Source organism: Brienomyrus brachyistius, chromosome 24 (assembly GCF_023856365.1).
Source record: "Brienomyrus brachyistius isolate T26 chromosome 24, BBRACH_0.4, whole genome shotgun sequence".
Taxonomy (NCBI): domain Eukaryota; kingdom Metazoa; phylum Chordata; class Actinopteri; order Osteoglossiformes; family Mormyridae; genus Brienomyrus; species Brienomyrus brachyistius.
The window spans coordinates 1130001-1143783 of NC_064556.1; the positions used below are offsets into that span (position 1 = coordinate 1130001).

Consider the following 13783-nt stretch of genomic DNA (forward strand, 5'->3'; position numbering starts at 1 on the left):
CAATCAGGCCATCCATCAGAGCGATGCACTCTGCAATAGGCGGGCAAAGGCAGCAAAGCTATGGACAACTTTAACAACACCTTGTAATGGAGACCGCATCAGCCTAGATCAATTCACAGAAGGCCATTCACCATGCATGATTAACATCATGGACCACAGGGGTACAGACACAGGCCTGTGGGGACAGAGTACATTATTACTGCGTCTTGTAGCTCGAACAAGTGACAGGTCATCACCTTGCTAATCGACACTGTGGACAGACCACTGACCACAGCCATATTAATCAATCCCCGAGCCAGTGACTTGTAGCCCGAACATGAGACGGGTCGCCATCATGCTGATAGATACTGAGGGCAGGTCACTCACCTCAGCCATATTAATCAATCCCAGAGCCAGCGTCTTGTAGCCCAGGATAGTGCGGTTCTTGTATCGCTTGCGACGTTGGAGCATGATCTGTAGCTTGTTGGCGTCTCTCTTCAGAAAGTGGGGATACTGTGCAGGAGGAGAGAATGGAGGGTTTGAGGTTTGTAGAAGCTCTGAGACATTATCCTGCCTGCGCATGCAGACTCAGCAGGGCCAAAGTTAGGGCCCCCATCTAGAGCATAAAACACCGCAGTAACGACCACAGAAAAAACGGGGCCCCCTGCAACCCAGGCCTACAGCCCAGCTTAGCCCAGGTTTGCCCAGGCCTACAGCCCAGATTCGCCCAGGCCTACAGCCCAGCTTAGCCCAGGTTCACCCAGGCCTACAGCCCAGATTCGCCCAGGCCTACAGCCCAGATTCGCCCAGGCCTACAGCCCAGATTCGCCCAGGCCTACAGCCCAGATTCGCCCAGGCCTACAGCCCAGATTCGCCCAGGCCTACAGCCCAGATTCGACCAGGCCTACAGCCCAGCTTAGCCCATGTTCACCCAGGCCTACAGCCCAGGTTCGCCCAGGCCTACAGCCCAGATTCGCCCAGGCCTACAGCCCAGATTCGCCCAGGCCTAAGTGTGGTCTTGGTTTGTTTATTTCCCTATAAAACAACTAGTGTCTTTAACCATTTATTCTTTTTCTGTTCCGGCTTGTCTTAGGCTATGGGCACAGGGCAGGGGATAACCCAGGATGGGGCACCAACCCAACACAGAGCATACGCAGACCAGGCAATTTGCTAACTTCAATTAACCTCAGCATGATTTTGGACGTTGAGGGGAGGGACCTGGAGTATCCAGAGGTGAAGCCCACAGCGACCTGAGGAGAACATGTACCCTCCACCCACACCCCCCCCCCCCCATTTCTCTGGAGAGCCACACCTGCAGAGAGAAGGTCAGCTGGAGGTCAGTCTCCGTCAGGCCGGCCGAAGACAGCAGGATCTCATTGGAGCGCAGGATCCGCTTCGAGCCCTTTGTCAGGAGAAACGGAGCCGTCGTGACAGACTCTCAAACCCAGGGCCAGGAAACAGCACCGAGAATAATGCGGGGGGGTGTCGGTAAGTGCGTGGGTCACCTGGAGCTTGACGGCGATAACCACTGATGTCAGGTCTTTGTCCAGCTCCTTCAGCATAACCAGCTTCTTGAGTGTCAGGTTGAAGAGCCTGTGAGGAGAGGGGGGCTCAGACGCGACCTATAAAAGCGGCTTTCAGAAGCCCTGCAGGCTGTCGGCAGACTTCAGAAATGTGTGGAATTTCATCAGCGCTGTAAACACCGACGTGCTGCTTCGCTCCCAGTGCGGAAATGCGTGATACCGGCGGATTAAGAGCTCCAGCAACAGCCCCCCCGCTCCACCCGATGCTGTCAGGACACTAAATACCCCGCTGTCCACCTTATTATTATTATGATGCAAAAAAATAGTGACTGATCGCAAAAACCAGCCAGTAAAAACACAGGGTGGCTGGATAAGCTTTCAAAGTGTGAGAAGTGGAAATGCCGAACTTGCTGCGTCTGGCTCGGCCTGTTGGCGGCCCAGTCTGGCCGATCCGGCAGCGAGAGGCCGGCACGCAAACACACGTCTGTCTGCCAGGACTGCTAATTCAGGCAAGAAGACAGGGTGGGACAGATCCTACCCCGGGGGTGCAAATCCCAGCAGTGAAGTCTCCCCTTCAGGGAGATGCTTGACCTACATTGCTTTAGTAGTTCAGTCGTTTTCTAAATGGCTGAAATGATCCCATTAAGGCTGTGTTGATCCTTAGCAGGATATGCAAAGAGAGCTGATTACTGAGAGGATGTCTGATGGGCTGTGAGCCCTGAGAGTGACATAACAAGCACCCTCTGAACACCCACCGAAATTCAGAGCCGACCAGAATAATGACTACAGGGCCTGCCCTGCAGGAGCCTTTCAGCACAGCCTCGCAGCACAGAAAGTGACATGGGGGTGCTGAGTGGCTGAGTAGGTTGGGAAGCGTGATGTGTCCGAGATCGGAAAGTCGCCGCTGTGAATCCTGGGACTAAAATCGGAGTTGGACCCTTGAACAAGGCCCTTAAATCCCAGCTACGGCAGAAGCACAGGAAGAGGTGAAAAGATTACCTGCCTAGAAGGATGAGTAAAGTGTCACTGTTCTGTCCTATTAACCATTAACCACAACGGCCACAGTGGTCGTTCAGAGACACAAGCCCTCCGGATTAAATGCAAACCTCCAAGTGACCAGCAAGCCACTGTCTCACTAACACAAGTGCAGATCTGGCACGTCGCTGTTCGAAACAATCAGACGGAAGTCTTTCATTCAGCACATTCTTCTGTCCTTGCTCTCTGGCTAATCCCTCTCCTGCCTGTGCGTCGTGGAAGCTTCCTAATCCTTTCCTGCCATTTGCGGAGCTCTCATAAGACCCTGGCGATGAAACATCCTCGTGTGAAAGAGCCAAACCGGGGCCCAAAGGAGCAGAGCTCAGCCCGAGCCATTGCGAATCTCCTCGTTACTCCCGGGGAGCTTGGTGGATATGGCTCCATCGGATGTTCTGGCTCCTGTGAGACGGAAGGCAGGAGGAAATCCATCTTCGGGCGTGACGAGTACTGGACTCCCATGCTGATGCCACCATTTCTTGATTATAAAAGCATGGCTTAAGACACTGTGCCCATGATCAGAAGGTTGCTGGTTCAAATCCTAAGGTTGAGTGACTGAAGAGTGATTTCACTACTGGGGCCTTAATCGCTGTTTACTCTCTATATGGCTTTGGATAGAAGCATAAGCCCAGCTGGATATATGTATAAAACACAGTGTCCTGGTGACACAGTAACCAGGGCTTATTGAACTCTGGAATAACTGCAATCTGCTTGAGGACACGTAACAGGCCCAACTCTGGGTTTTGGCTGCAGTGGGTTTTGGGATTTTGCTAGAACAGCAACACCTGCCTGAAACGTTTAATACCAAAGCCCTAATCTACAGAGGATTCAGACGTTCACAGGGAGCATGGAGTGGTGAGACCGAGCAACGTTACTCCGCCGCTACTGCCGATGAACAAAACGCACAGCGGCTGGACAAAGCAGCCAGTAACACAGCGAGGCCGACGCACAAGCTCTGTCCTGTTTGAACACAGAGCCAGTCACTTCCAGAAGTGCTTCACCTCGCCTACGAACAGCCCATCTGAACGAGAAAGAAACGCAGGCTCCCCTGGGAACCCAACTCGCCGAGAACTAATGCACCCTTTGATCGAGCGGACTCTTCATCTCCTTCACAAGACGGCCATCCTTGAAATCGATCTCGGCGCGTGACGTCTGTGACAGTGGCGAAGACAGCCGGGTGGGGGACGGTGTGTGATGGAGGCGGCCGTGATTAGCATGCCGCTCACAGACGCTCACAGACACAGTGCGGCGCTACATCCAGCCTCTCCTTCTGACCTCCAGGCTGGCCAGCGGCAACAGTAAGACCCACAGCAGAGGAATGATTGCGGGTGCGCTGTGGCTGAGCTCCTTGTTTCTGGGAAATACTGATGGTCCATCAAGATCAGATCAAGGTCTGAACAGCCCCTTTCCCAGAGCCATCTTCTGGGACAACAAGCAACCCTAAAACATTGAATACTGCATGTATTTACCGCATGTATTGTTACAGTGGTGTACTCTTGTCATTGTTTGAGGACGACTCTTTCCCTACTAGTCACTGTTTGTAGAGCAAGACCACAAGCACAAAGATAGTCTGTCATTTTATTCATTATCTTGGACCTCAGCCTCCGACAGCGATTCGGACCTCACCATCTACAGGTCCTGCAGTGAGACTTCAAGCGTGAAGCTCATACGCTGCGATACTGATGCACCTTCCTTGAAGTCCGGCTCTGCCCTATCGGACGCAAGTTAAAAGACCCGACGGCTTCAGCCTGATGCGCTGTGTTACCTGGAACACATGCACACTCCAATTCTGACAAAAGCACATATTACCCAGCAACATGGACTCGATTAGCAAACTACAGCTGGAGCTTCACAAATGGAACCGCTTTCAACGTCTGACTGGCTTTGATAGACTCTCCGCAGAGAGACAAACGCTGAAAATTACATTCCGGTGTCTGTGATGTATTCATTAATCTCAATTTTCTGATTTGGATTCGTAATAAACCTAATCATGAAAAATAACCGATTACAGCAAACTTTGCAGTTAATATTGACTTTATTCTACAGTGCTGAATGGACAAGCCTTTACTCTGTCTCCTTAAGAGTGTCATGCAGAAAAGCATGATGGGATAGATGGAGAATACTCCGTGCAATACACCTGCGCAAATCGCAAATAAAACTTCATTCCTTTCATTGAAAGGCCCCAAAAAAAACCGTGAAAAGTCACTTTCGAGCAGCTGGTGCTGCTCTGACACTCAATCATCCGGTCACGGATCGGTACACAAGCTGAAGATGCCCGAGTTTGGTCCTGGGGGAGCTGCAGCAGAATGACAAACGCCCCCCCCCCCCTCCCGTAAGACAGGGCAGAGAACGTGCTGTGACATTTAGATAAAAGACTACGGCGCTCGGGGAGACGCTGCGGATTCCAGAATTTATATATTGATATATGCGAGATGATTCTGTTAGCTCACCTACTATCTGGTTAGTGAGGAACCTTAACATCCTCATCCCAGTCAGGTACTGATTCACATATCCATCCAAACCCGGTGGGACCTCGGAGTTCTGCACCTGGAATGACCTTGTAAACCTGCCTGTTCTTCCAGGCCAGGTCAGAGGTCAGTGACCCCAGTACTTAAAAGCAGCAGGATCTTCACTTATGTGCCAAATTATTCTACTGAACCTAGAACTCCCTGGTTAGACTGATATAAAAGTAACCCCACCCCAAAGCAGAGCTCATATTAATCCGGAACATTCCCTTCCAGCGGCAGGAAACGAATGCTGGAGACATCTGAAATGTCAGCGCTAAGTCCACTGGAACCAAAGGGTTTAGCTCCTCCTAAGAATTCAGCCACTGGACTGAAGCAGACCCGGCGACCAATCCAGACACAGCCAGAAGCAGAAAGTTCTAGTCCACAGAATGGAACCCCTGACCCGTAAAGGTCACTTCACTTTTGATCAGCAGTTAATAGTCATCCTGTAATCCAAACAATCCAAGCATTTGTCTTAACCGTTTCATCTTAAAATAAAAACTTTGCAGTGGACTAAAATGCGATATAAAAACCAAAGCAGCGGGAGAACTCGCTCGCAGCGTCTCCCCGGATCGTTTAAGCTCACATCCGACAGTGCGCTGTTAAAAACGAGAGCGCGGCCAGGCTATTAACACTAAGAGTCAGTATTTGCTGACATGGCTCATTAATATTGACGACTGCATCTAGAGCTACAGGCGAGAATGAAGAATGCCCCCCCGCAAAGACGACATGAATAACAAGGGGCAGGTTAACTCGTGTTTGACCATGTCTTATTTACCTCGGCTCGAACCCGGGTCATCACATTAACGCTCCTGTCATTTAAAGCAGCTCCCTGCACATTACCTCAGCATGCAAGGGGACAGAAATCTCAGCGACACAGAGCTTATAATTTCACTGCTCGGGCCGCACATTAAACCTCTAGGCTATTACAAGGTGCGGCCTACAGGATACAGGCGAGAATCGCACGAGTTGGAGCAGGATACAGCTCATTAGGTTTCGCTGCTTCGAAGGGGGAATCGGCTGTTGTACCCTAGAGGAAGGCGTGTGATCGGAAATGCTCCAGTTACTAAGGCGCTGATGGTCCAGTGAGCAACATGGTCGCAAGTCACCTTCTAAGCCGGTGTTAACGTGGTTATCTGAGGGCAATCTTATTACATTTCCATTCCAGAGAAATGCTGCTATGAAAAAATGGTGACTTACACTCAGCAAAGGGGCAGAACATTTCCGAAAACTTTCCAGGAACTTTCCATTCCATGGGATGTTAACCTGGGGAATTTTAGAAATGTTCCAAGTTGGAAACTTTCCATGGGAATTAAGGGGAATATATAATAATAATAATAATCGATACTTTATTGATCCCCGTAGGGAAATTGTCTTTACGCCTCCCACAACTTGCTCTTTTTTCATAGAGGAAGTTGTCTGCGAAGGGCTGCCACCCATAGCGGCGCCCAGGGAGCTGGGGGTTAAGGGCCTTGCTCAAGGACCCACAGTCTGAGGTGGGGTTTGAACCTATGACCTTCTGATTACAGGCACACAGGCTTAGCCCACAGAGCCACATGCTGCTCCCCTATGTGAATTAACAGGAAAAATTCTGGGAATTTTGCAGCCCTAAACTTATACACTGTGAAATGGCAAATGGACTGCATTTATATAGCACTTTTCTACTCCTATGAGTACTCAAAGCGCCTCACATTCACCCATTCATTCATACACCGGTGGCAGAGGCTGCCATGCAAGGTGCCAACCTGCTCACCGGGAGCAATTTGGGGTTCAGTGCCTTGCTCAAGGACACTTTGATGGGGTCAGGAGGAAGCAGGGCTCGAACCGGCAACCCGCCGGTTGCCGAACAATAGCACTACCTCCTGCGCCACCATCTTCCCCAGCTGTGCTTCATGGGTGTCTCGTGTTTGACTCTTAGATGGACTTAAGCCAGGTTTGGTGTGTACCCTGTATCACACCCTCGCTTACCCTGTATCACACCCTCGCTTACCCTGTATCACACCCTCGCTTACCCTGCATCACACCCTCACTCACCCTGCATCACACCCTCACTCACCCTGCATCACACCCTCACTTACCCTGCATCACACCCTCACGTACCCTGCATCACACCCTCACATGCTGGGACTGGATCATCAAGTTCACCAGCTAATGAAAACAGCTACAAGACACATATGTGACTCTGGGTATAAGCAGATAAATAAATAACAGGCAATTTACCCCAGAAATATACAAACAAAAGCAAGGAGAGAGACATAGTTCAGAAACACTAGGGACCAGCAGAAAATTTAAAACATTTCCTTCCAGAATTTTCCGGAACGGCGCAGATGTGCAAAGCCAGAGAGTGTGTCGCGATTACACGCCGATTTCGGTCTGGAGGCAGAGGTCATTTCCCAGCCAGCGACAAGGACACAAAATGGAAATACGTGTCACATGGGTCTTGGTAATGAAAAGCCTCATTACTGCTGTGCACTGTGCACAGTGATAGCAGTGACATTTCTCACAGGGGGCAGAATCACCGAACAAAAACAACAGGTCTGACTGGCAGCTAGCTGTTAACTAGCTAGATTACTATTGTTAAAACCAACATTCATAACAACTTGCGTTAAAGGAGCCGCTTAAAATTTAATCAAGCTTTTGCTTCTCCTGCCCTGTGTCCACTGCAGCTTAATTATAAGTTTCAGCTGCACAGATCAAATTACAGAACGGTTTTCCTTTCCTTTAAAAATGCACGAATCTTAAAACAATGAAATGGCTTTTGTCTCGAAGGGGATCCTTCACTCTGCCAGAAGGAGCAGCAATTCATTTGCTTTTCTGTGCATGATGCAGGAGCCAATTAATCTCTTTGCTAACGCGAGTGTCTTCCTGTAGCTGCCATAGCTACTGCCTTCAGCTATGGCTCTGGTCGGTACAGTAAAGGATAGTCATGTAGCCGGCAGTTTGGAATCCAGGTTCCCGGAAAACATCGGCATGGGCTGTGAAACGTGCACCATTCGGAAAGGGGCCCGTCTGACGTAAAGAAGCGAAATGCAGCCGGACAGAAGAAGCATCTTCTACGCAAAGGAGACGCTGCCTGCAGATCTCACTGTACCCCGAGCCCGACACCTCACTGGGGGGGGGGGGGGGGGGCGCCAAGGCCACTGGCTAAGCTGCAGCCCGGGAAGAGGAACAAGAGCAGGGGCGGCTGATAGGAAGATGGGGCACTCTGACTCAGACACGGCATTAAGCAGAGAATCCATGTTTACCTCGGGGGAACACATAGATACTATTTAATATCGATCCATCCATCCATCCTTCTCCTAACAGCCTGTCCTGGTCCGGGCTGCAGGTGGGTGGGTGGGGGGCAGGGGCTGCCAGTTCTAAAATTTCTATTTATTCCATAACTGCCTCCTTTGATAACCAATAACTCGCCTACATGACCAAAGAACAGCTATATGCTACATGCTATGCACCCTACATGTCAGTCATACACCCATTTACCTGAACATGCATTTATCATTTTATATAAAGTTACTGCAGATTAAAAAGTCTTATTCTCTGTTCACATGTTATACTTTATCAACAATCTTAAAAAATGCGCCAAGTTAAAGGTGCTCAATCTTATGCACTCCAGGGGCTACTGCATATGCAGTGACCAGGGGCCCAGCCCATCATGAGCAGTGACCAGGGGCCAGGCCCAACTTTAGCAGTGACCAGGGGCCAGGCCCAGCATGAGCAGTGACCAGGGGCCAGGCCCAACTTTAGCAGTGACCAGGGGCCCAGCCCATCATGAGCAGTGACCAGGGGCCCAGCCCATCATGAGCAGTGACCAGGGGCCAGGCCCAACTTTAGCAGTGACCAGGGGCCAGGCCCAGCATGAGCAGTGACCAGGGGCCCAGCCCAGCATGAGCAGTGACCAGGGGCCCGGCCCAGCTTGAGCAGTAACCAGGGGCCCGGCCTAGCTTGAGCAGTGACCAGGGGCCCACCCAGCATCATCTCAAAGTACGTCCATCTGACCCGAGCCCCCGCCTTGTTAACTCCCAACGGGACTAACCAGCACACTCTGACACCCAAGTCCAGGCAATTACAGGTTTTCTTTTCAGATCACCTTCCAGGAGGTAAATGTACCACCGATGCCATAAAAGAGGAGCAGAAGAAGAGAGAACCTGCCTGGTGGTGATGAGGTGTAAATGTAAACCGGCACTTCCCAGACCTGGAAGGTCAGGGCATAAAGACATTAAATAAAGTAAAGACATTCAATTTGAAAACACGTGTGACAAAACCCACTAAGCAAAATTAACCCATTAAGCTCATTCATTGCGTTACAACAGCAGCTGGGTGGTACAATTTACAAAAGAGCTCTAATGACGTCTCTCTGAAAGGACCACAGTGAAGCCTCTCTCCTGGGACTCGAACCCGCGTCACTCCCGGGGGGGACAGAAAGGCAGCTGCGGGATGCGTGTCTAGCAGCGAGGGCCTATGGAGGGACACCCCCAGCGGGCCGCTATCTCCCGCTAGCCAATAGAACGATAAAACGCGACAGGGGTTATCGCTGGGTCTCCGCCAGCCTCGCAGCACCCTTACAGGGCGTTCAGACATGTACCACCAGGAATGCCACAGGCTCACAGCAAAAAGTCTGCACAGTCGGAATTTCCGGTTTGGTTACCAGGATCGGACTTCCCAGCCAGAGACCCGAAATGTGGAATGAAGTTCAGCTTATTTCTGTACACAGGCGAGAAAAAAAGACGACGCAAAAGGAGAATAGTTGTGAAGGTCTGGATTCTACCTTGATGCCTAAATTAAGTATTGATTTATTAATTGAGCGACCCGCTGAATGCTGTGGTGCACATTCGGCAGGCTGACGGCTGGAACGGGGGGGCAGGCTGACGGCTGGAACTGGGGGCAAGCTGAGATCAACTATACTATTGCCTTTATAGATTTTTTTTTGGACGAACTACTTAATAATACATAACAACAGAGCTTGACCAGTCTGTCAGATGAACAGCTAAATGAAAACATGTTCAGAAATGATCAATTCCCCCAAATACATCTAGAGGGGAAAAAAATGTAATCCTGTTATGAATTCCCTGCAGGGCTCTTAATGTGCTGTGTGATGCTGATCCCGGATTTGACGCCCAAGGAGGCAAACACCCCCTACCTCAGCCGGCTGAATACCACCCCCCTGCTCGTGTGTCAGTGTTTGCCTTTTCAAACGGTCTTAAATATTTAATCCCCCCCCCCCACAGTGTGGCTCTGCATGCAGCGTGATCCTGAGGGCTGGGAGGCATCGCTTGGCGGGGGGTCCCTGTACGTCGCAGGGCCCCCTTCCCACCTACGCGGCTCTCTGGGATCCAGAAACATGATTGTATTTATAAATTACTCCAATCTCTCCTTACCTCCCCCCCCCCCCCCACAACCATTCCCCCCCCCAAGACCATTCCCCCCCCCCCCCCAAGCAGCAGATGGGTCTTTACCACAGCATCAGATATCTGCCTTCTCACAGCTATAAAGGGACCCTTGTTCCATGTTTGTGACCCACCCAGTCCCTCCTGGGCTTTAAATTCGGATCGCACATGCTGGCTGGATTTGGGGGGGGTGGGGGGGGGGGGGGACAAGAGGGTGAGGGGAGTACGAGAGGGAATGAGAGGGAGAGGGGGAGACGAGATGGTGGGGGGGATAAAAGGGGGTGAGAGGGTGGGGGGTACAAGAGGGTAAAGGGGGAGATGAGAAGGGATGAGAGAGTAAGGGGGGGGCGAGGGGCGGCTATCCTCATGACAGCCCCCAATTTGGAGCAGGCGATTCCAACAGCTCCCCGTTTCGGGCTAAAAAGGACTGGTACACAAAGGTAACCCCTTCATTTGCCATTTATTACACACAAGGGCTGAGCCAGGGGTCATGAGGCAGGGAAGTGAGGACCAAGAGGGAAGCGGCAGAGGCGCAGAATGACACTACAGACACTGGAGTGCACTAGATGTGCACACGGCCCGGCTCATTACTCATCTGCCTACAGGAAACTGCCGTTTAACATTTTTTCCCCTTGATTATTATCATAATCAGCAGCCTGTGACAGAAGATTATACAGCAAACGGGTCTGGAGCAGCCTAATGCAGTTCGATCAAACAGGCACGCTTGGTGATTTTCCCCTGTTCAATTACATCTAAAATTTTCCCTGAAATGAGGGGAAACAAACGCATTAGTGACTCGCTGCCTATCGGTCACTTTTCCACAGCAATAACGTGGACTAATGGAGCCGCAGATTTACGGCGCAGCCAACAATCACAGCGCTGCCCCACACGAAAGCCTGAGCCCGCAAACAGGCGGACTTTTCTGCCAATGTCTTGCAGACATTCTAATGCACAATAAAAAAAGCGTCTGGAAAACGCATCTATTCTGGCTATCCTTCATTTAGTCTATGGGAAAAAACCGCGCATGGGCTGTCGTGATATTTTACTTTTAAGGGGAAACTTGGCACTTGTAAATGCACAGGGAAGCACTGCATATTAATAAACGGGGGGCTGATGTTTGGTGCATGATAGCGGTGGGGGGGGGGCAAAACAGACATGCATTCATATAAACTGTTTTAGTTTGCAACACGCGCTGTTTGTCTCCGATTCCCTTTAGCCCTCCCTACCCACCGTCTGTCATCGAGCAGGCAGAAGCAGAAACGCAGAAGCAGGACTGGATCCGCCGTGCCTCCATAGGCACAGTTTCTCCTTTCGCCCGTAACATTATTAACCAGCACAACCTACTTACTCTCATTTCTTGAATGAAAGGGGGGGTTACAGCGCGTCGCCCTTTCTGTGCCTCAGCGCCACTATTTTGATCTTCATATCCGAGTTTTGTGTAGATGTCCGAGTCCGCATTACACAGCGAGGCAAGCAGCAACACAGAACGCGCTGCATAAACACCCAAGTATACAATATTAAAATATACAGGCCTACGTATATTTTTTTAAATCTGACTCATATCATCCGGATTCGCATACGAGCTAAATCTAAATGATTTGTCAGTACACGTTATAAGTACCCTGGCTTTTGCCAAAAAAATTAAAAAATTAATAATCGTTTCGATAACGTTACACAGAAGGTACGGGAATTAAAGACACTGCTTTCCAAAACGTCTCCATAAGCGCCCCTTGATCTCTTTAGCCTACTGATATTCATTCCTATTGAGACAGCATACAGGACACCGCCGGCAGGACCCGCACCTCGGCACGCAGCTCGGCGACGATCGGTCCACTTCCCAGGTCGCGTACAGGTTCATCTGCACCGGCCGATTCGAGGGGATCGCCACCGGCTTCGGGGGCTGCATATGCGGGGACGGAGAGCCTCCGGTCCGCGGGAGCCCTCCTCTATCCGACATGCTGCAGGTCTGCTGGAGACACGTTTCAAAACAAATGCGATTATTATTATATTATCTGCCGGCACCTCCTCCCCGCTTCTCCGGCAAGTGGCTGCTTTCAGATGCATGCAAAATGAGCCGCTAAGCGCCGCTAAACGTGAATTGTCAGGGGGGTGTTAAAAACAGCACTCACAATGCCGCCGTCCTACGCGCTCCAGGCAAACATGAGCCACGCAGCCCGGTGGGCGTCCGCGCCCCCAGACCCCGTCTCTTCGCCCAACTTCAGCGTTTAAAGAAGCCGCACGATGTTTTTCCCGTTTTCGGAGGAGCGCAATCGAGTCGTCGTTCCCGTTTAGATAGCGGAGCTCATCCCCCGAGCGCTTCGCAGACAGGACTGGGGGTGCTGGGGGTGGGGGGGCTGCACGGCGTGCGCAGCGTGCGAGACGCGCGTCCGGGGCTCAGCCTGCAGGGGCTCAGCTTGCCGCTCACCTGCGCCACATCGAATTAATGATGACGATGATGATGTGCATTTTTATCATTTCATTGTATAAAGCTGCGTTTCGGTTTAGACAAGCGACGCCTCGATTATGTCAACAGCGCGTGAGAGACCGACAGAATAGGATCCCATCGGCATTACAGGGGTGATTGAGTTCATTTACTTTATAATGTCCTATTAAAGTCATTAGCGTTTGTTTTCAAGCGAGAGACGGCAAACACCTTACCAATGTATAGCCCGTCAGTGTCATTTCAGTTATACGTTTCATATTAAAAACAGAAAAGAATCTTGATTGAAAACGTGCGTTGCTTTTTTACACACCCTGCGTACGTTCACTTTGGCTACATGTAGTCCTATAATACAGTATTTTATGGCTTGAGAATTTCATTTTATGGTAGTGTTTCAAGGTTCTGTTTAACGCTGTCTGTGCGTCATCAACCGGTAAGTATATGCGTCCCGTTTACAAAATACAGGATGCCGGCGCGTGTATCCCCCCCCCCCGACCCTAAACATGCAGCTACACGTAAAAGGAGATTTCGGAACTTCCCATTGCAAAAGTGCGGTGGCTTGTGCTGCTCGTTTAAAGCCGCTTATAAACTGTCATGTTTATACTGTGAACAACAGGTGGCAGTGAAATCTGGAGCATAATCATAATCCAATATATATATATATATATATATATATATATATATATATATATATATATATATATATATATATAGAAAATACACCCCCAGCGCCTGCAGACAGACAGAACTGCTCTGCACGTTATTTCCATTCACTCACCAATCATTAATGCTTAGTTGTTATAAAACTTAAGTCGCTCTCTCTTGATATCGGGGCTGTTAAATCCTATAAATCCTTAACCACATAACAAGACGTATATTATAGCGAATTACCTAAGCAATTGATGCTTTTCTGTGAGC

General features: G+C 50.2%; 1 protein-coding gene across 4 annotated transcripts in view; it reads right to left on the minus strand.

Moving 5' to 3' along the window:
- pacs1a (phosphofurin acidic cluster sorting protein 1a) overlaps nucleotides 1-12800 on the minus strand; it is a 29824-nt gene extending 17024 nt beyond the window's left edge. For 3 of the 4 annotated variants that reach the window (XM_048994912.1, XM_048994911.1, XM_048994909.1), the window contains exons 1-5: nucleotides 12555-12800; nucleotides 12228-12394; nucleotides 1485-1572; nucleotides 1292-1381; nucleotides 367-492 (exon numbers count right to left, since the gene is read on the minus strand). In XM_048994912.1, coding sequence (XP_048850869.1) covers nucleotides 367-492; nucleotides 1292-1381; nucleotides 1485-1572; nucleotides 12228-12382 — 459 coding nt within the window. In that variant the 5' untranslated portion in view covers nucleotides 12383-12394; nucleotides 12555-12800. The remainder of the gene's footprint in view (nucleotides 1-366; nucleotides 493-1291; nucleotides 1382-1484; nucleotides 1573-12227; nucleotides 12395-12554) is intronic. The other variant, XM_048994910.1, reaches the window with a different exon arrangement.
- Nucleotides 12801-13783: the final 983 nt, after the last annotated feature.